The sequence below is a fragment of the Protomyctophum parallelum genome, assembly GCF_964188405.1.
Source record: "Protomyctophum parallelum genome assembly, chromosome: 20".
Taxonomy (NCBI): domain Eukaryota; kingdom Metazoa; phylum Chordata; class Actinopteri; order Myctophiformes; family Myctophidae; genus Protomyctophum; species Protomyctophum parallelum.
This window is the reverse complement of record NC_139718.1, coordinates 14,353,234-14,374,261: the sequence shown is the minus strand read 5'-3', so window position 1 is coordinate 14,374,261 and position 21,028 is coordinate 14,353,234. Positions and strand designations below refer to the sequence as shown.

The window sequence follows — 21,028 nt, the reverse complement described above, 5'->3', positions numbered from 1 at the left end:
GTCTCTATCACTACACCTGTGGTTCTCAAAGTGGGGTCTTTGGGGTGGGGGGGTTCCAGGGGGTCCCCAGCTAAAGTAGTACTAGCATATAGCAATACTAGTAGCATCACAATCATTTGAACCACTTTATCCATTTACTACTATACCAAAAAATAGCAGATGTACCAGCTTGCACTGTCTGGTACATCTGCTATTTTTGAAAATATTCTTCTCTTCTGGGGGTCCCTGGCACAAAAATAATTCAGATGGCCAAATTCCTACCAATTTGGGGGCCTTCACACGGAAAAGTTTGAGAACCACTATCGCAACATAATGGCCTGATCGCAATTATTTTACGTCGTAATTATTTGAAATAATCGCAATTATTTTGCATGAACGTCATACTCGTTTACATGTTGAAAAATGCATGTTATAAGCGTGCAGTGCAGCTATTTCTGCTATTTTTGGAACATATCAAATATGTAGATTTTGTACACTTATTATTTGTCATATATCTGACCTGTGCAATTAATCCGTCGTACTACTCACAGGAGTCCCTAAAATGGGGGTGCGGGCACGTGTGGCCGACTGGCCCCCAAGGAAGGACTTTGGAGGGGCCTTGTGGCATCCCAAGCTGGATCCCGAGGCCTCGGCAGGGCCCGCCGGTGGGCCGGGCCACGTGAAGCTGGGCAACATGCTCAGTCCCCAGGACTCGTCCATGCTGCGCAACATCCACAACACGCTGAGGAACAGAACCCAGGCCCAGTTCAACAACTACAGCCCCGACAGCCGTTACCTGGCGCCCGGCTGCGGGGACTACCACCGGGGCCCCGCGCACAAGAACCCGCGGCAGCGGCGCATTCGCCAGCGGAGCAACAGCGACATGACCCTCTGCGAGCTGGAGGGCAGCGGCGGGGACAGCGGCGAGGACTGGCCGGGCTCTGCGTCGGGGGGGACCAAGTGGTCCCCGCTGCACCGCGAGTACGGCAGCACGTCCTCCATCGACCAGCACGGCGCCGGCGTGCACGGAGAGAGCTTCTTCGAGATGCTGAAGGGCTACCAGGGGGAGCAGGTGGACCAAAGGAGCCCGGCGCCCGAGAGGCTGGAGGAGCTGCTCAATGTCGCCGGGACCAAACAAGCCACCGTCGATGTGCAGGTACATGTCACAGTTAGTACATACAGTACATTGATGTGCAGGTACATGTCACAGTTAGTACATACAGACAGTACATCGATGTGTAGGTACATGTCACAGTTAGTACATACAGTACATCGATGTGTAGGTACATGTCACAGTTAGTACATACAGTACATTGATGTGCAGGTACATGTCACAGTTCGTACATACAGTACATCGATGTGTAGGTACATGTCACAGTTAGTACATACAGTACATTGATGTGCAGGTACATGTCACAGTTAGTACATACAGTACATCGATGTGTAGGTACATGTCGCAGTTAGTACATACAGTACATCGATGTGCAGGTACCTGTCACAGTTAGTACATACAGTACATCGATGTGCAGGTACATGTCACAGTTAGTACATACAGTACATCGATGTGCAGGTACCTGTCACAGTTAGTACATACAGTACATCGATGTGCAGGTACCTGTCACAGTTAGTACATACAGTACATCGATGTGCAGGTACATGTCACAGTTAGTACATACAGTACATCGATGTGCAGGTACCTGTCACAGTTAGTACATACAGTACATCGATGTGTAGGTACATGTCACAGTTAGTACATAGTAGTACATCAAGGTGCAGGTACCTGTCACAGTTAGTACATACAGTACATCGATGTGTAGGTACATGTCACAGTTAGTACATACAGTACATCGATGTGTAGGTACCTGTCACAGTTAGTACATACAGTACATCAAGGTGCAGGTACATGTCACAGTTAGTACATACAGTACATCGATGTGTAGGTACCTGTCACAGTTAGTACATACAGTACATCAAGGTGCAGGTACATGTCACAGTTAGTACATAGTAGTACATCAAGGTGCAGGTACCTGTCACAGTTAGTACATAGTAGTACATCAAGGTGCAGGTACCTGTCACAGTTAGTACATAGTAGTACATCAAGGTGCAGGTACCTGTCACAGTTAGTACATCGATCTTAGTGAAAATAGACGTTCTACCCTTCAACACATTGTGAGCTTGTAGATCGGCTTTTTCTGCTTCTGCTTCTTGTTTTTGTTTTCTTTTTTATATATGCCATTAGTTAATGAATGACCTGTTTTGGCCATAGTACAGTACCTTATTTATTTAGATTATTGTCTATTATTTGCTAAGGTATTATTTGTCATTATGTGGAACAGTTGTCTACAAAGGCTAAAAGTCAAACGTAAACATTTCTATTCCAATGTTCAATGCCAAAAAAAAGAATGTAATCGTTTATATCCCAATCATTTGTGGGACAATTTAATCTTCAACAACAAAACAATGTCGCCCTATTTATTGGCAGGAGGACGTACCCGACGGGCAGCCTCCCCCGAAGGCCAAAGAGCGGGAGAAGCCCAAGAGGCGTTCGAAATCGGAGACGGGGGGCGAGTCTATCTTCCGGAAGCTTCGGCACGTCCGCGGCGAGTCGGACTCTCCCAGGGCGGGGTCCGACGCCGAGGACGGCCGCTCGGAGGAGGCGTGCCCCCCGCTCAAGCCCTGGATATGCCAGAAAGGATTCTCGCACTACGACGTGCAGAGCATGGTATTCGACCTCAATGAGGTTTGTTTGTGTTTGTTTTTTTGGTCATACCGTTGCTGTCGTCGGGCAGAAACCTCTTATCTCCATGTCCCATTAAGACCTGAGGCCGAATCTACAAAATGCCTTCTAAGTCAGTAGTTCTCAGACTTTCAGCTAGCTCCGCTTGGAACCCTACGCTCTTAGCTCCGTTCAAAAACCCTTTTGGCAGTGACGTTTCCAAAAAGTAAAGATATTTCTGGCTAGCTATAAGATAAACTTAGGACAGGCATGTAAAAATTTGGGTGAAACAACCGCGTATGAAGTCAGCCAGTACCATGTTTTCCCAATGCAATCTTACGGATGACGGTTACTAAATGCAATGCAAATGCAATTTTAGCCTGATTTATTCATTTATTTATTTTGTTAATTGGCTTTTGATAGTTTCAAGTGAAGATAGACAGTAAAGAGGGAGAGAGAGGAGGGGTGAGACATGCAGAAAAAGTCGTCGTGAACGGGAATCGAACACGTATCGGGCCACATAGGCCAGAGCCTACGTATATGTGGGCTATATTCGCCTGGACCACTAGGCCAGTGGGAGCTCGTAATAAGTAATATTTTGAGGAAATTTTGCTCTTCATGATCATGACACTGGCCACCTCTGGTAACATGCTGTTACATATAGGCCATCATTTTAGCAAGGTGAAGGTTTCTAAAAGAATAGTATGGGAGATTTGGGAATTTTCTACAGACTGCCTGGACGCATTTTAGTTAAGCGGCCTAGATTGACCGCAGGTATCCTGTGGTGTCTGAACTCGCTGTAATGAAGCTCAAGTCACACTGCAGATGGAGTGGGAGAAACATTCCATGCAACAACACCCTGCCTGAAATTGACCCTAAATCGGAGTAAATGTTGTTGTAAAATACAATTGGTATTAAATGTAAGTCGCATTTAAAAAGTTTTAATTTCCTACACACATATATTGTCTATATAAGTCCAAAATATGTTACTCTTCAAGATTCAAATCCAAAAGCAGCCAAAGTAGCAGATCTACAAGCTCAGCTTGAGCTTGTAGATCTGCTACTTTTGAGGCAAGTAGTAGGATGTTAATTCATGAAAGAAAAAGTTAACATCGAGATAGGAGGTTTTTGCCTGACTTAACCCATTTAGACCTGAGGACGTGTTATAGCTTTAAGGTGGTTAGTGCCATGCTACGAGCTTGTAGGTCTGCTATTTTTTTTAACTCAAATCTTTGCTTCTGGGGGGTACCTGGAACAATATATTTTCAGATGGGGGTCGGCGGCCAAATACAGATAATTTTGCGGGTCTGGGCATGAAAAACTTGAGAACCACTGACAGAAACATAGGGTTTTTCAGAAAACTGTCAGGATATAGAAGGCATTTGTAGAATCGTCCTCAGGTCTAAACCCTGGTTATATCCCATCCCTGCAGGTCATCCAGTCTAAACCCTGGTTATATCCCATCCCTGCAGGTCATCCAGTCGCGGCAGACGGCGGCCGGCAGGAAGAAGAACACCATCACGGGGGCGTCTGCCGCCGCCGAGGCCTCGGCCACGTCCACGCTCTCGTCCACCCACAGCCTGCCCTACAGCTCCCCCGGTGGCAGCCAGGAGGAGCTGAACGCCAGGGACAGCCCCGGGCCGGAGGGCGGCGGCGGCGAGGAGCAGAGCAACGAGATCCTGCTCAGCTGCCCCTGCTTCCGCAACGAGATCGGCGCCGACGGCACCACGGGCAGGCAGCGCATCGGGGGAGGCGGGGCCGGGGTGCCCTCCAGGCTGGCGGCTTCTGGCGGTAGGCCCCATAGCGATTATTACGTGATTGTTTTTTTTTGCATGATCGTTGAGAATCGTTTTTTCCCTTATGAATAAATTATGTAAGATCAGCTTTTCAAAAATAGCTGATCTTACAAGCTGTTTTTTTGGTATGAATTTATTAAATGCATGGCCTGTTTTGGCCATAGAAAGAGTGGAAAAGCATTCATGTTCAAAATGTAAAAAGACAGGTGCAGGGCACACTGGGTCATGCTCCAAAACATTGTTGCTAGGTCCTAATAAAGGCGGACTCTAGTTTTCACTGTTTTGGTCCTAGTACATTATTTAAGTTGGTTATTATTGGTACAGGTCATTGTCATTGTAAGTAATTTCTTTGTATTATTATGTTATTTGTCATGTCTGCCCTGTGCAGTTTTTGTTGACAAATCTTAAATAAAAATAAATTTTACATTTTGATTCATTATCTTCCAAAGTTCTATCCTCTCTTTCGGGTGGAAACCTCATACTGTATGTCTGAAACTGTTACTTTTTACAGAAAAGCCAAAAACAAATCTTTAAAAAAAGCAAACAAAAACCCAAAACACACACAATCAAATCATTCATTGCGATGAATTTTGTACTGCAATTGATTGTCAATACTAAAGTTTCATGACGGCGACTGTCTTGACAACCCTCTCCAGGGAGCGGGAGTTCGGGCAGCCTGAGTTCGATGGAATGCGGGAGCACGTACGAGTCGACGTCGGCCGGCTCCCACTGCACCAACGCCGGGGTGGCGGTGCTGGAGGGCCCCAAGGAGGGCCCCAGCACGCTCAGCGACAAGGCCAAGCACTACATCGTGGAGCACGTGGACCTGGGTGCCTACTACTACCGCAAGTTCTTCTACCTGAGGGGTAAGAGTACCGTAGGCAATTATGTAGGCATATTGTCTTGAGTACGGACAGCTGCAATACCGCTGGTTGACCGCTGGTTGACCAAAAGGGGAACTGTTGATATATATATATATATATATATATATATAGACCGGGTCTCATGGTCGCAGGCAACGTATTTCCTGTAGGCGGAGACGACATATCTGCTGTTTCCCCGCACCTCCTTCTACTACAGTGAATGGAAAAGTGACTGATGTTAGTCTGTCTCAAACGTTACTCTTTTACCTGCTTTTTACTAACACTAACATTACAAAGATGCCCAGAACATCGGGATGAACCTGTGCAGTTTATGGCTGCTCCAACAGTAGTGGCAACATTCAAAAAAAGAAAAAACTGAATGTCAAAATATCTACCGCAGTAGCTGAGATCAGAGCCATATAGTAATGGTTGAGACAAAGCAGTGAAAGGTCCTGAAAGATACATAACGTCAGTCTTACCCAATACCCAATCTTTCTGTTTTAGGAACACAAGGCTGCTGTAAAAGTATGCATTAAAGTATTAGGTATGAGCCACTTTTCCATTCACTGTAGTAGAAGGAGGTGTGGGGAAACCGCAGATATGTCGTCTCCGCCTACAGGAAACGTTTGAGAAGAACCACTGATTTTGAAGGCATTTGTGGAATCGACCCTTTATCTTTAAAAACCCATTGAGACCTGAGACCAGTCTACAAAATTTGTAGACGGAAAACTGTCATGACATTAAATGTCTTCTAATCTAAATCATGACAGTTTTCTGAAAAACCTATGTTTCTATGTCAGTGATTCTACTATTTCATATCAAGGACCCCAAAAATTATATGTAATTGGCCACCCCAGAAGCAAACATATGAATTAAAAACGTTTGCTGTGAAATAATATATATTGAAAGATTTGCACATATGTAGAAGATATATGGGCTTGTAGATCTGCTATATTTATTTCTGCTAAAGGCGACACAGACGCGTTCCAGGCCTTAATGGGTTTTGAATGGGTCTTAATGACGTCTCCTCCGTCTCTCCCAGAACACTGGAACTACTTTGGGGTGGACGAGGCTCTGGGTCCGGTGGCGGTCAGCCTCCGCAGGGAGAAGCTGGAGGAGGACAAGGACCACGGACAGCAGTACAACTACAGACTCATCTTCAGGACCAGTGAGGTGAGCCCCTCTGATCACCTACTAGTACAGTACCAGGTGAGCCCTCTGATCACCTACTAGTACAGTACCATGTGAGCCCTCTGATCACCTACTAGTACAGTACCAGGTGAGCCCCTCTGATCACCTACTAGTACAGTACCATGTGAGCCCCTCTGATCACCTACTAGTACAGTACCAGGTGAGCCCCCTGATCACCTACTAGTACAGTACCAGGTGAGCCCCCTGATCACCTACTAGTACAGTACCAGGTGAGCCACCTGATCACCTAGTACAGTACCAGGTGAGCCCCCTGATCACCTACTAGTACAGTACCAGGTGAGCCACCTGATCACCTAGTACAGTACCAGGTGAGCCCCCTGATCACCTACTAGTACAGTACCAGGTGAGCCCTCTGATCACCTACTAGTACAGTACCAGGTGAGCCACCTGATCACCTACTAGTACAGTACCAGGTGAGCCCTCTGATCACCTACTAGTACAGTACCAGGTGAGCCCCTCTGATCACCTACTAGTACAGTACCAGGTGAGCCCTCTGATCACCTACTAGTACAGTACCAGGTGAGCCCCTCTGATCACCTACTAGTACAGTACCAGGTGAGCCCCCTGATCACCTACTAGTACAGTACCAGGTGAGCCACCTGATCACCTACTAGTACAGTACCAGGTGAGCCCCTCTGATCACCTACTAGTACAGTACCAGGTGAGCCCCTCTGATCACCTACTAGTACAGTACCAGGTGAGCCCCCTGATCACCTACTAGTACAGTACCAGGTGAACCCCCCTGATCACCTACTAGTACAGTACCAGGTGAACCCCCCTGATCACCTACTAGTACAGTACCAGGTGAGCCCCCTGATCACCTACTAGTACAGTACCAGGTGAGCCCCTCTGATCACCTACTAGTACAGTACCAGGTGAGCCCCTCTGATCACCTACTAGTACAGTACCAGGTGAGCCCCCTGATCACCTACTAGTACAGTACCAGGTGAGCCCCCTGATCACCTACTAGTACAGTACCAGGTGAGCCCCTCTGATCACCTACTAGTACAGTACCAGGTGAGCCCCCTGATCACCTACTAGTACAGTACCAGGTGAGCCCCCTGATCACCTACTAGTACAGTACCAGGTGAGCCACCTGATCACCTAGTACAGTACCAGGTGAGTCCCCGTGATCACCTAGTCAGTGTTGTTTTCGTCGACTAAAACTAAGACGAAAAATGTTCGTCAACTACCTTTTTTCACTGACTAAAACTAAATAAAAACGAATCTATGATGACTAAAACTATTAAAGACTAAATATACTGACAATTTCGTCAACAAATAAAAACTAGACTAAAATGTTAGGAAGGGACTAGTGGACAAGAGATCCAGTTTTATGCTGGGTTGCATGATGAAAATAGCAGATATACAATCTCACAATTGTATATCTGCTATTTTCACCATGCAACCAAAGTGTAAAATATGTCATTACAATGACATCAAGGCCTGTCAAAACACATTTTAGTCGACTAAATCTACAGTTGATTTAGTCGACTAAAATCGTATGACATTTAGTCGACTAAAACTAGACTAAACACTAGAACATTCCAGGTGACTAAAATGTGACTAAAACTAAGTGAAAACTATTCAAGAGACTATGACTAAAATAGAAATTTGCTGCCAAAAACAACACTGCACCTAGTACACACTACCCAGTGGTGGAAAGTAACTTGCGTACAATTGTGAGGTATTTGTACTTTACTTGAGTATTTTCAGTTTCCAAATATTTTACTTTTCGTGGTACATTTTGATGTACAAATGCGTACAATGCGTCGCGATGCGTAATGGAGTAGCTCTACATTGCAGTATTGATACTTTTACTTAAGTAACAAATGTGAGTACTCTTCATGACCACCTCTGGTAAATATACACCTACGTATATCCTTAGTGTTCCCACCCACCCCAGTAGTAGAATGGCCTACGGAATCTCAAAGACAATGTGACTTGGGCAAAACAAATTAGGTTGCTTACTCCATTAATAATTTGCCCTATGTCCGAACACAAATTGGTCTAAGTCACTTAAAGGTATATTCAGTGATTTAACTTAATTCAAATATCACTTATTTTTTTGTTTTGTTGTGATAATCCTCCCTACTATAGAGTGTGCTGGCCATATAAGGAGTTCCTCCCTGTCCCCAGTTAACCCCTGGGGGTCAAAAAACCTTAGGTTTCGTTTTTGACTCTCTATCCTGATTGGACGAAAGGCTGGGTCCCACAGCCAAAAACGAAACCTAAGGTTTTTTGAGTGAAATCACTGAATATACCTTTAATCCTCTTATGTTACATAAGTGACAGACAGAGTTATTTGTATGTCAATAGTCTTGCTATAAACCTTTTCGGTGAAATGATTAAGAAATACCATATTGTTTGTTTTAGTTCTGTTTTTGAGTGGTGCAACCACTCCCTTACGGAGCTATGCATGTGGCTGGGTGGGTGGGTGGGTGGGTATGAGCACGGAAATAGCATGGTTGTTTTTCACCACCTGTGTGCAACCTAACACATACACAAACACACACGCACATATTAACTGTATACAGTATATGATGATTTTGGGTGTGCCAGTAAAGTACAGTGACAGTACAGTAGAGGGACCCCCACACGGTAACTCTGTCATTTCTCAACCGTTTCGGACGTGGGGCGGCTCGCCGGAATCGACCCGGCCCCCTGGGCGCATTTCTGGGGGTCTGGATGTTCCGGGGACTTCCCGGGGACCCCCAGATGGTAACTCTCTCATGTATCTACCGTTTCGGATGTGGACCACTCACTTTTTTCTGTTTTCTGAAAAACCAAAAAGAAAGAAATGAAAGTGCTAATTCCACAGTGTCATATGAAACTGAGAAAACAGCCAGCCAACAATAAATGTCCTTTTCACATAGTTTTATTTACTCTCTCCATGGACAGAACATGGTGAGGTAAATAAAACTATACCAGGACATTTATTGTGTTCTTCTGGCTGTTTACTCAGTTTCATGATATTGTTGAGCCGTGCACCTTGAGACTTTTTTTGAATCTGGAGCGTTTTGCTTTGCGGTACTTTCTCTTAGTAATACCATGGTATAAAAATACTCTCTGACGAGTAATACTGTAGGCCTGTATTTAAAATGCCACATGAATGAAAGAACAAAAAAAGCATATAATAGTAAAATATTACTTCTACCAAATTTGGCAAACTTTTCTTTGAAAATAGCAGATCTCCAAGCTCACAGTGTGTTGCGCTTTCAGATAATTGTAATGGACTGGACTACACAAACTTACAACATTGGCTTCTCAGGTGTAGTGGACTAGAAATATAGTAATATAAAGTATTGAAAGAATTACATACTCAAGAAAAGCAAAAGCACCTAAAACGTTTACTTAAAGGACGACAATTTCTACATATTTCATAAAATTGGTCCTCACTAATGCTCATGGTAATAAGATAGTATTTTTGTCTACTCTACTCCGCCTGTGTCTCAGAGGAGGGCTGTGGACAGTTCAGAAACCTGCCTACCAGTGACATCCTCAATGGGGAATACACGCTAATAGTCCTTTCCAGGACTTGAAAGTATGGTTTTCTAGTCCTGGAAAGTTAGCATGCTATAATGGAAGCCATTGTTCTCACGTTCATAAAAATCTAAATAAAACACTCTCGTTTAAAGGTCCTACAACATGAATTTAAACTTTTTCCATTTTTTACAGACACAGAGACATACACACATTGCTGTGTGTAGGAGTGGTTAGCACCACTCAAAAAAAGCCTAATGATGATGCCGCTGATAGGCGGGCTTCTGAAGTGTCCACAGCCCTCCTATGAGACACAGACCGCGTAGAAAAGAATTGTCCCAGTTTACAATGAGCATTAGTGAGGCGTCTGAGGACCACGTAAATTATGTTGAAAATGGTCGAAGTTGTCCTTTAAGAACAATATTTGAGTACAATTTACAATTTACAATTTAGGCATTTAGCAGACGCTCTTAATCCAGAGCGATTTACATTAAGCAAGAACAAAAAAGCATGGGAATACATCACATAAAAACATTTATCAAGAAACATGCGTAAGCTAAGAAAGTAACAGTGGAATATCTATATAATGAAGCTATACATATAAACTATACATCTATACTACTATGCTATACATATGTACTATGACGTGCTATGACTACATACAATGCAATTATAGTGCTGTCTACATAACATGCTATAAGTCTGTATCAAATGCTATCTAAGTCTACAGAAATGCTATCTAAGGGGGTGGGGTAAGTGCTATGGGCCATGATGGAGTCTGAAAAGGTGGGTTTTCAGACTACGGCGGAATAAATGTACTTAGTTACTTCCCACCGCTGTTCCTGCCCACACACACAGCTACAACAAACCTTCCCTATCCGCCCACAGCCATTTAAACGCGCTGTGGGATTAATTCTCTGCTCACAACCACGTCATTAGTCTGAAAAAGCCTGTGCCAGTGGGCCGATGTGGTGTTCATTATCGTTTCGTTTTGAATACGCGAGGACAGACAGAAATAGTGAGGTAGCATTTGAGAAGAGATGTCTTATTTTCACTTTCACACCCCAGCATCCTTCCTTATTGTGGCCAGAAATAGCCGATCGTGGTGAGCTTGTAGATCGTCTATTTCTGGCAAAGAGAGAGACATGAGGTCTGTTTCAGTAATAAATAAATAATAGGTTAAAATGTCGTGTACTCTTGGAATACAGTGAATCCGTGGCTATTCTGAGGCAGGTTGTCTGGAGGTGTGTGTGTGTGTGTGTGTGTGTGTGCGTGTGTGCGTGCGTGCGTGGCTGCATGTCTGTATGTCTGTCTGTCTGTCTGTCTGTCTGTCTGTCTGTCACTCATCTCGCAAAACCCGTTGCTTCACGCCTTGTGGATCTGCTACTTTTGATGCTTTCGTGTGCCGCTGAAGTATCATCAGTGATGATAAAATTAACGTCGTACGTGATGATTCATCACGTACGTTAATTTTACGAACAAAACACCAAAAGAATATGGAGATAGGAGGTTTCTGCCCGCCAGCTGAAGTTATGCAAGCAGCCCCCGAGGCTCCTGGGCTGTCTCACCACATCAGCACTGTGTGAATACACTTCATCCCTCAGCCTCCCAGGCAACCGTCACTGACACACACAACCTCACAGCTCACTTCTGCGTCCCTTTGGAAGTAGCTAGTCATCGTGATTCTGTTGCCATTTCGCCATGGCTGTTTATTAGGTCGTCAGGCAGAAACCTCTTATCTCCGTATTTTAACTTTGTGTTGTCACTCAGAAGCCTCAAAAGAAGCTGATCTGTAAGCTCGAAGCGAAGTGACATACGTTTTGAGCTTGCCGATCTGCTACTGTTGATGTTTTTGAATCCTGAAAAGTAACAGTTTTTGTCGTGGACATATGAGGCTTCCACACCGACACAGACGATTTGGTGTAGGTTTTGTGCGTCCTTGAGGTTTGTTTGTTCTAACAAATGTCAACCACATTAACCCCGTCGTCGTTATTTTTGGGCAAACGTTCAAAAACAAGATTTGATCTAGTCTCTAGTATGCTGCACTGAGCCAGTAGAGCTAGTGGAGCTGGCCGTTTGAAGTATTAAACACTGCTCTACTGTAGACCGTAGTGCCCCATATGTGTGCAATTTAGCTTCTCTGCTGTGACTATTGTCATGCCAAACCCCCCTGTGCCAAGTGTGGTGTGGATTGGAGCAACAGTGCGGTGCCTCCACAACGTGTGGCCCCGGGGGGCCCCCTGGCAGCAGTACACTGGATTACACAATGTGGCCCCCGGTGCGACTATTGTCCTGCCAGACCCCTGAACAGTGTTTGTTCCCAGTTTGGTGTGGATTGAAGCCCCCGCGGCTGCCACGGGGTCTGGATGTTATATTTTGTGTCTTGTCGGGAAAAAACGTCTAAATATCCATATTCTAACTTATGTTTTTCCGTAAATTAACGCCAATGGCAGACTACAGCGTCACACAAAAGTATCAAAAGCGGCAGATCTACAAGCTTGAAACGCGACACGAACCGACATTATTCGAGCTAGTCGATCTGCTTCTTTTGATGTTTTTGAATTTGAACTCTGCAAAGTAGCAGTTTCCACTGTACTTATACTTATAGAGACGAGTTGTGAAGTCGACACAACGTCAACCCACAATCTATGGAATTTTAATATAGGATACATTATTCTAACCCCGATCCCCAGAAATAGCAGAATTGTAATCACATTCACAACAAGCAACTTGTTGTGGAGCTTGTAGTTGTAGATGTAGATCAGATATTTTTTGCTCTTTGTCGCTGCTATGGCAAATTATACAGGGCTTAAGTGGTTAAATTGGACTGTGTGTGTGTGTGTGTGTGTGTGTGTGTGTGTGTGTGTGTGTGTGTGTGTGTGTGTGTGTGTGTGTGTGTGTTCTAACCTCCGCACTTCAGACCAAAGTCCCCCATCAGCCCCCCAACACACACACACACACACACACACACACACACACACACACACACACACTCACACACACACACACACACCCCAGACCTGGAGAACACAGCTCCATTGTCAGAGGCTCGCCCACCCGGGGCCGGCAGGAGAGAAAGTGTGCGTCCGTTCCAGCTGCATATGATAGCCTAGTGATTGAGTTGACTCCCTGAAAGCATGCACAATGCACACCCTGTGTGTGTGTGTTTGTGTGTGTGCGTGTGCAACACCCCCACCTACCCTCAGTGGTGGAAAGTAACTAAGTATATTTACTTATTTTGAGGTATATTTTCTGTACTTGAGTATTGTATTTTTATATTGTTTATACTTCATCTACTTATCGGAGGCAAATATTGTTCTTTTTACTACGCTACAATTATTAGAGAATTTTCTAAATCTATTAACCTAATAACTTTTGCCGATTTAGATTGTAATTTGTTACAAAACACATACCTTAACCACTTACTATTAGAGAATAGTGGAGCTTGTAGATCTGCTATGTACGAAACATTGACACATTTTGGAAGGGAAAAAACTAAATGGAAATGCAACATTCTGCACACTGAGTTGTTATTACTTTTGGTCCTATTTTTGATGACAATACTTTTTACTTTTACTCAATACGATTTTGAATACAAGCTTTTTACTTGCAACAGAGTATTTCTATATTGTGGTATTGCTGCAAAAGTAAAAATCTATATCTCTGCTGTCGGGAAGAAACGTTCCAAGTCCAAAACGTTTTTATTTTTTTCTGGAAATGAAAAAACAATATATACATTTTTCAGAAAATGAAGAAAACCTTATTTATTTATTTGTCAGTTTTGTCAGTTACTTGCATGTGTCATTATATTATTATTATTATAATGATAATTGATAAGTACAGCTGACAATGGATCTCCAAGCTGCCCCCCCAAAATGTTCCAAAACTCAGCTCGATACTCAAAACGATACTTTTTGTGTCTGACTGGGACCCACATTTATAAAATTAACATTATGAATTAATAACTTGAGCCCTATTGATTTAGTCAGTCAGTTTAACTAGAGGGACGTGTGTTTTCAATGAGTTCAAGCTACGAGCTCACAGCGCGTCACTTTGTGCCGTGTTGCAAGCTTGTACAGTACATTTTTGGGGTGGGAGAAAGTTTTTTTTTTTTTTACATAAATCTTCTCTTCTGGGGGTCCCTGACGCAATACATTTTCAGATGAGTGTCCGGAGCCTAATACATACAGTACAGTATCAATTTGGGGCATCCTTTGCACAAAAAAGTTAGAAGGGTTATTTACTGGGTTGAGGGCAAAAACTAGAAGATGGAATTACTCTTTAAAAAAACCCACTTGTTTTTCTGTTTCTCATCTAGTCCTGACATGTTTCACCCTCTCTTATCGGCGTGTTTCATCTCCAAGACAGTTCAAAGGCTAGCAGAGATTCCTGAGGCACATTCTTTCTCTTCACATCTTCTTTTTTTGTTTTGTTGTTTTTTCTTTGTCTCCATGCGTGCAGCTGACCACGCTCCGAGGGTCCGTCCTGGAGGACTGTGTGCCCTCCACGGCTAAGCACGGGACCACCCGGGGACTGCCCGTCAAGGAGGTGTTGGAGTACCTGCTCCCAGAGCTGGACGTGTCCTGTCTCAGACTGGCCCTCAACACGCCCAAGGTCACAGAGCAGCTGATGAAACTGGATGAACAAGGGGTATAGAACATTTCAAATGCATTTCTGTCCAAATAAAATCAACTGTAGATTTAGTCTAAAACCAGACTAACACTAAAACATTTCATATGACTAAAATATGACTCAAACTAAATGAAATGTTATTCAAAAGACTGACTAAAACTAAATCAAAAATTTGCTGTCAAAATCAACACTTCTGTGCGTGTGCGAAGCTGAGCTTCCAGGTGAAGGTGGGGGTGATGTACTGCAGAGCGGGACAGAGCACCGAGGAGGAGATGTACAACAACGAGAATGCGGGCCCCGCCCTGGAGGACTTCCTCCAGCTGCTGGGGGACAAAGTGCGACTAAAGGGTTTCACCAAGTACCGCGCCCAGCTGGACACCAAGAGTAATTAGACACACACACACACACACCCACACACACACACACACACACACACACACACACACACACACACACGTGCACATACGTATTGTATTGTCAAATCTTTTGTGAAATTATTCCACATTGGAAAGCGGGATACCACTCATTTCCAACATTGAACTATATCATTAATACAACTTAGTTATGTGGAACTGAGTTGTGTGGAAATAATACAAAAAAGTCCCCCCCCCCTCCCCCTTTCGGTTTAGCCTAGAACTGGAGGTCTAGAACTTGGGGTCATGTGATCAGTGACATCGGTGTACTCTGCAGGCTAAACAGTGTACATCAGGGGTGGGCCACATGCGGCCCCCTCCTTCACTTAATGTGGCTCTCAGGTTAATATCAGAATACTGGTATAATATTGGTTCCAGCTGTTTACAATTCCACAACATGCAAACATGACCTGTTTTAATCACTTCAGTCTAAATTAGTAGCTCATTGCTCAACACACGTATAATTAAAGGCATTTGAAATTACATAAAAATGTAAATTTTCAGGATTCCAATTCGAATATAGCAAAAATAGCCGATCTACAAGCTCAAAACGTGTCGCAGCTCGACGCGTTTTGAGCTTGTAGATCGGCTATTTTTGCTACGACAGTAATATATGGCCCTAGGGAGTGAGTGGAAATATAGTGGCCCTCTCCATCGTCAAAGTTGCCCACCCCTGGTGTACATAGACATAAAACGGTTGACGCCTCATCCGACTCTGTTGAAGGCAACATTTTCCCGACATTCCTTGCGAAGCATGAGTGGACGCTTGTCAAGCTTCGTAAGCGTGCGTAACAGAAGTCCCGGAAAAGATTGCGCTGTGATTGGCCAGTAGTCAGTTGAGTGGCAAGCGAGTGACATGGAGGAGTGGCCTGAGTGATGTTACCTGGGCAGCGACGCAGTGTGCCTTCAGCACTTCCTCTTGACTACCTACCTTTAATGTAGACACGTCGCTCCAATGAACAGCAGCACCCAATGAAGCATCTATTTTTTGTTTTATCTATGAGCACACCGACGTGATGTCACTTTATTACATGACCCCCAAGTTCTAAACCTCCAGTTCTAGGCTAAACTGAAAGAGGTGGACTTTAAGTGGTTATAGGCTGACTTTACCATGGCACACTAAGAAGACAGTGAAACGTGACAGCCAGCTGAGCCTTTACATGTTACGTCATATTGATGCAGTCGGGCAGAAACCTCTTTTCTCCATATTTAAACTTGTTGTGTTTTCCCAGTAAATTAAGGCCCTACTTGATCATTCTACAAATCTACAGCGTCACACAAAAGCATCAAAAGTAGCCTTCAAGCTTGTAGATCTGCTACTTTTTACCGTTTTTGAATTTGAATAACTGCGATATTAATTTGAAGGCATGTCGCCCAGCCCTAGATGCAAATACTTCTGGTTATTTTAGGCTGTGTTGGTTGTCCACACACAAGGTTCAAGGTTCAAGCTTAGCTTTATTGTCCCTTGCGGGAAATTGGTTTGCAGCCAGATCATAGTAAAAATACACACAACAACAACATTCAATACACAAACCCAAATGAAAGCTAACATATCAGTTTGCTTGGATGTTTTGCAAAGCGTGCCGTGTTATATAATTTGAGGTTCATGGTATTGTAGTCCAGCCGCAAGGCCTGGAACTATAATGAAAGATCTTCATGGACCTCATGGTATTGTAGTCCAGCCGCCCGCATGGCCTGGAACTATAAGATGTAAATACTTTGGCTCAGACTAGTGACACAACGGGTTTCCACGGCTGACATGTGGGCCAAAGGTCTCCGTTTACAGGCTGCGTGATGAAAATCAATGGTGTTGTCGTCACGTGCGTTACTGCTTTAGCGCCAGGCTAAACATCGATCCACAGCACAGTGAGCACACTGTCTTATGGTTGTTTGGGTTGGGAGGAAATTGCATCCTGTACCAAGAAAGATGAGACGGTCTAACAATAAGCGCGTGGCCTCCCTGTCCAATCTTTAGCTATGGATAGTAAATTACTATACACAGCGATGTGCAGTCTGTGAATGAAGCTGCACAAATCATAAGTGTTCTATTTCACTTGTCTACGGACATTTATGCGAGTAACATTTTGAGCAGCTCAAAAGCGTCCACGGCCATCTGACCACTTAATTAAGTGGTCAATGCTTGGTCAATGCTACATTTTAATGATCAATCAATTGAGTGTGTTCCGGCTGAGATCAATGTAAGTTAGTAACAGTAACATGGACAGTAACATTATGCCTGTCTGTATATATTGTCAGATACTTGCATGAGAGGGGGAGAGGGTGTGGAGTTAACTGCTTTAGCAGACCGTTTGCGGGTCCAACGGAGTTAGCTGGTTTTATCAAAAGCACTTTTTAATACAATAATTCAATATTTATGACAGCGACGGTATCTTATTTGCCTGATGAAGAACAATAAGGTAGAAACGTTGCCCCGTTAATAAAATAAGTTTTGGAAGCTTTAAACCATGACTGCATGATGTTTTATCTTCTCCTTGACATTTGGGTCTAATGACAGTGGTACTACAGTACTTTGAAAATGTGTACACTTGAAATGGCACATTCTGTATAGTGAGTACGTTCTACTTTTGATACTTTAAGTACATTTTGATACCAATACTTTTGTACTCAAGTACTTTTACTTGTAGCGGAGTAGTTCTGCATTGCAGTATTGGTACTTTTTACTTAAGTGAAACAATGGAGTCCTTTCTCCACCACTGGCGGCTATTCTAACTTTTTGTCGCTATATCTTACCTCCCCTCCCTGCAGCTGATTCGACAGGCACCCACTCCCTATACACGGCATACAAGGACTACGAGATCATGTTCCACGTGTCCACACTTCTACCCTACACGCCCAACAACAAGCAGCAGGTAACCTGATTAATAGCTCTGTGTGGAATAACCAACATAGATATGTGTGGCATGCCAGGAATTGAAAGACTGATGTGTTTTGTTTTGTTTTGTTTTGGTTTCGGCCTGCGGTGTGCCAACAGCAACACGTGACTAAAGATTATAAGCCTTTTAACCCGTTAAAAGTGGGAAAGTGTAGTTTTTAGATTTTAGCTATATTTATATCTCGTCTGTGTCGGCCGTCAACCTCACATGTCCAAAACTGTTAGCTTTTTCAAGATTCAAAGTAGCAAAAGTAGCAGATTGACAAGCTCGATTTCAAGCTTGCGGATCTGCTACTTTTGATGCTTTTGTTTGACGCCGTAGTACAGTATGATCAAGTAACGCATTCATTAAAAAAAATCATGTACAAAACGTTACAATAAGGAGACAACATATGGCATTCCAGGAAATGAAATAGTGATGTGTTTGGTTTCGGGTGCCAGCCATGTGCCAACAGCAACACAAGACTAAAGATTAAGTAATTTAAAGGAATCTCTGATATGAGATGTGGCCGACGGGGAACATGTGTGACTGAATGCCACGTTCATGACACGTCATTTTGTGGCTTTAGCTGTCATATTTTATTGTCAGTGGCGTCCATTTGTCAGAACATTGTCAGTGGCGTCCATTTGGACCCCTGGTGGGCCCCGGGGGTCACCAGGGGTCCTAAGGGACGGTTTATGGGTCCGTAACTCTGGGAGTGTACAAAATGTTTTGTACTTTCCTTGAGTTAAATCAAGTAATCAACCCGTTAAAGGCATTTGTAGAATCAGCCTCTGGTCTTAAATCATCAGGGTTAAACCCTATCAAACTGGGGGTCCTTGAAGTGAAGAAGGTTAAGAATGACAACGTTAACACAAGCTTCCATTGCGTTGTCACCCATCCAGCTGCTGAGGAAGCGTCACATTGGGAACGACATCGTGACCATCGTGTTCCAGGAGCCCGGCGCTCACCCCTTCACCCCCAAGACCATCCGCTCCCACTTCCAGCACGTCTTCATCATCGTGCGCGTGCACAACCCCTGCTCCGACACCACGTGCTACAGGTCAGTGGTCATAGAGGTATAAAAGGATAGAGGGAGGGCCGGAGCCATAGCCCCGCCCCCCCCCCCCACTATTCATTTCGATGGAAGTTGCTCAGTGGCGTTTTGAAGCACCCGGAAGAACCGTCTACTTCCGCATTTGGACACCAACAGTTGGTGTCCACCAACAGTTGGTGTCCACCAACAGTTGGTGTCCACCAACAGTTGGTGTCCAAATGGGGAAGTGCAACCGAGCGCTCAATGTTAAATCCGAGCTGCACGGGGTTTCCTCAGGCAAAATGCAGGGGCCCGCCTGCATTCTCAGCTCTGACCAGTAGGGCCGAGTGCTTCAACGCTGGAGAGCCTGCCTGGGGGCTTGTCAGTGGTGCACTGAGAGGGGCGAGGGGCTGTCATGGTCATGGGAGCCGGTTGGAAAGGAAAAAAAAAAAAAAAAGACTACTGTACCATAGTATACTGTACTGTACAAGCCCTCCTCCCTGGTGTGTGTGTGTGTGTGTGTGTGTGTGTGTGTGTGTGTGTGTGTGTGTGTGTGTGTGTGTGTGTGTGTGTGTGTGTGTGTGTGTGTGTGTGTGTGTGTGTGTGTGTGTGTGTGTGTGTGTGTGTGTGTGTGTGTGTGTGTGTGTGTGTGTGTGTGTGTGTGCGTGTGTGCGTGCGTGCGTGCGTGCGTGCGTGTGTGTTCCCGTCATGCACCTGTGCACAGTGTGAAGCTCAACAGCACTACTTTGTCACCTGTTGGTACCCTAAACATACATAGGGACACACATTGCTGGCTGCACCACAAAAAAAAAAAGAATACATCATCAAGAGCACCTCTTTTGGGCACGTCATTATAGGCAAAAAGATTCCATGAAAGGTTATAAAAAATGTATACAAATAGCCGATCTGCAAGTTCACAACGCAACTTCTTTAAATATAAAAATCATGATTATCGATTATTTGATTAATCAAAAACATAATCGATACAGTAATCAATGAGAAAATAATTGATAATTGCAGCACTATTGAGAAGCAGGCAAGTGTTGGAGGAAACAAAGAACCTGCATGCTCAGATACACTTTGGGTAACTTTTTAACAAGCCAATGCAAAGAGATTTATCTAATATTTAGTAGTTTGAAAGTGCAAGAGTGACATGGAGGTTAACGTTCGTCTGCCAGTTATGAATACTTATGAGCACGTCTGACACCAAGGACACTCATTACAATATAAATACAAAATGCACTTCAGCTGCTTATGTGGGTTGCAGAACAATGGGTCTCTTCTTCTAAAGTGTCTGCCCCGTCTCTGGCATGCTGCTCCGTTCAGCTGGTTCGACCGCATGCAGGTAGAAAGCATTAACCACATGAACCCTATTTATAGCGTCCCTGTTCTTGGGCAAAATCAGTTGCTTTGTGACTTGTGGATCGGCAAATTTTCGCAGAAGAGATTTGGAGTTGATCGAAAAGGTCTACAGTTTATAACATTCGAAGGATCAGACCCTTCTTTACCCGGGAGTATATGCCCAGATCCCTATCCATGTCTCGGTCATCTCAACGCTTGACTGCTGCAGTATAACTCCCTCCTTACTGGCCTCCCAGCAGGCTCACTTAAAGCCCCTCCAAAAGATCCAGAATGCTGCAGCACACCTGGTCTTCAAACCTTAGAGCAGGGATGTCAAACTCAAATACACAGTGGGCCAAAATAAAGAAATTGGTAGGCCTACAAGTCAAGGGCCGGACTGTGTTTCAACACGCGGGCACCTCAGTCATGAGGATGTCCCAGACAAACTCACCAAGCACTGCTTTCATAGTAAAATGAGAACGTAAATCAAATCAGTTGCATTCATTTCTTATCATAGTCTTCTTAGGTAATATTCTTTCATTACAGCCACACTGTCTCCACACAGAAGAGACCCAGAGGTTTGCCCTCTGCCTCCCACCTGACTTGAAAACCCCGTCTTCAGTGTCTACCTTTCATTTAGCCATTTTTTGGGAGAGAGGTAGCTGAAAGTTGACCACAACCGAT

General features: G+C 44.2%; 1 protein-coding gene across 2 annotated transcripts in view; it reads left to right on the top strand.

Annotated features, from left to right (window-relative positions):
- LOC310878263 (signal-induced proliferation-associated 1-like protein 1) overlaps nt 1-21,028 on the top strand; it is a 303,780-nt gene that overhangs the window by 38,658 nt on the left and 244,094 nt on the right. For both annotated transcript variants that reach the window (XR_014570879.1, XM_083792491.1), the window contains exons 3-11: nt 531-1,135; nt 2,462-2,719; nt 4,168-4,486; nt 5,148-5,357; nt 6,397-6,527; nt 14,511-14,699; nt 14,891-15,065; nt 17,861-17,964; nt 18,873-19,030. Coding sequence is in view for 1 of the 2 variants with exons in the window: in XM_083792491.1 (XP_083648617.1) it covers nt 531-1,135; nt 2,462-2,719; nt 4,168-4,486; nt 5,148-5,357; nt 6,397-6,527; nt 14,511-14,699; nt 14,891-15,065; nt 17,861-17,964; nt 18,873-19,030 (2,149 nt within the window). In the remaining variant the exon portion in view is untranslated. The remainder of the gene's footprint in view (nt 1-530; nt 1,136-2,461; nt 2,720-4,167; nt 4,487-5,147; nt 5,358-6,396; nt 6,528-14,510; nt 14,700-14,890; nt 15,066-17,860; nt 17,965-18,872; nt 19,031-21,028) is intronic.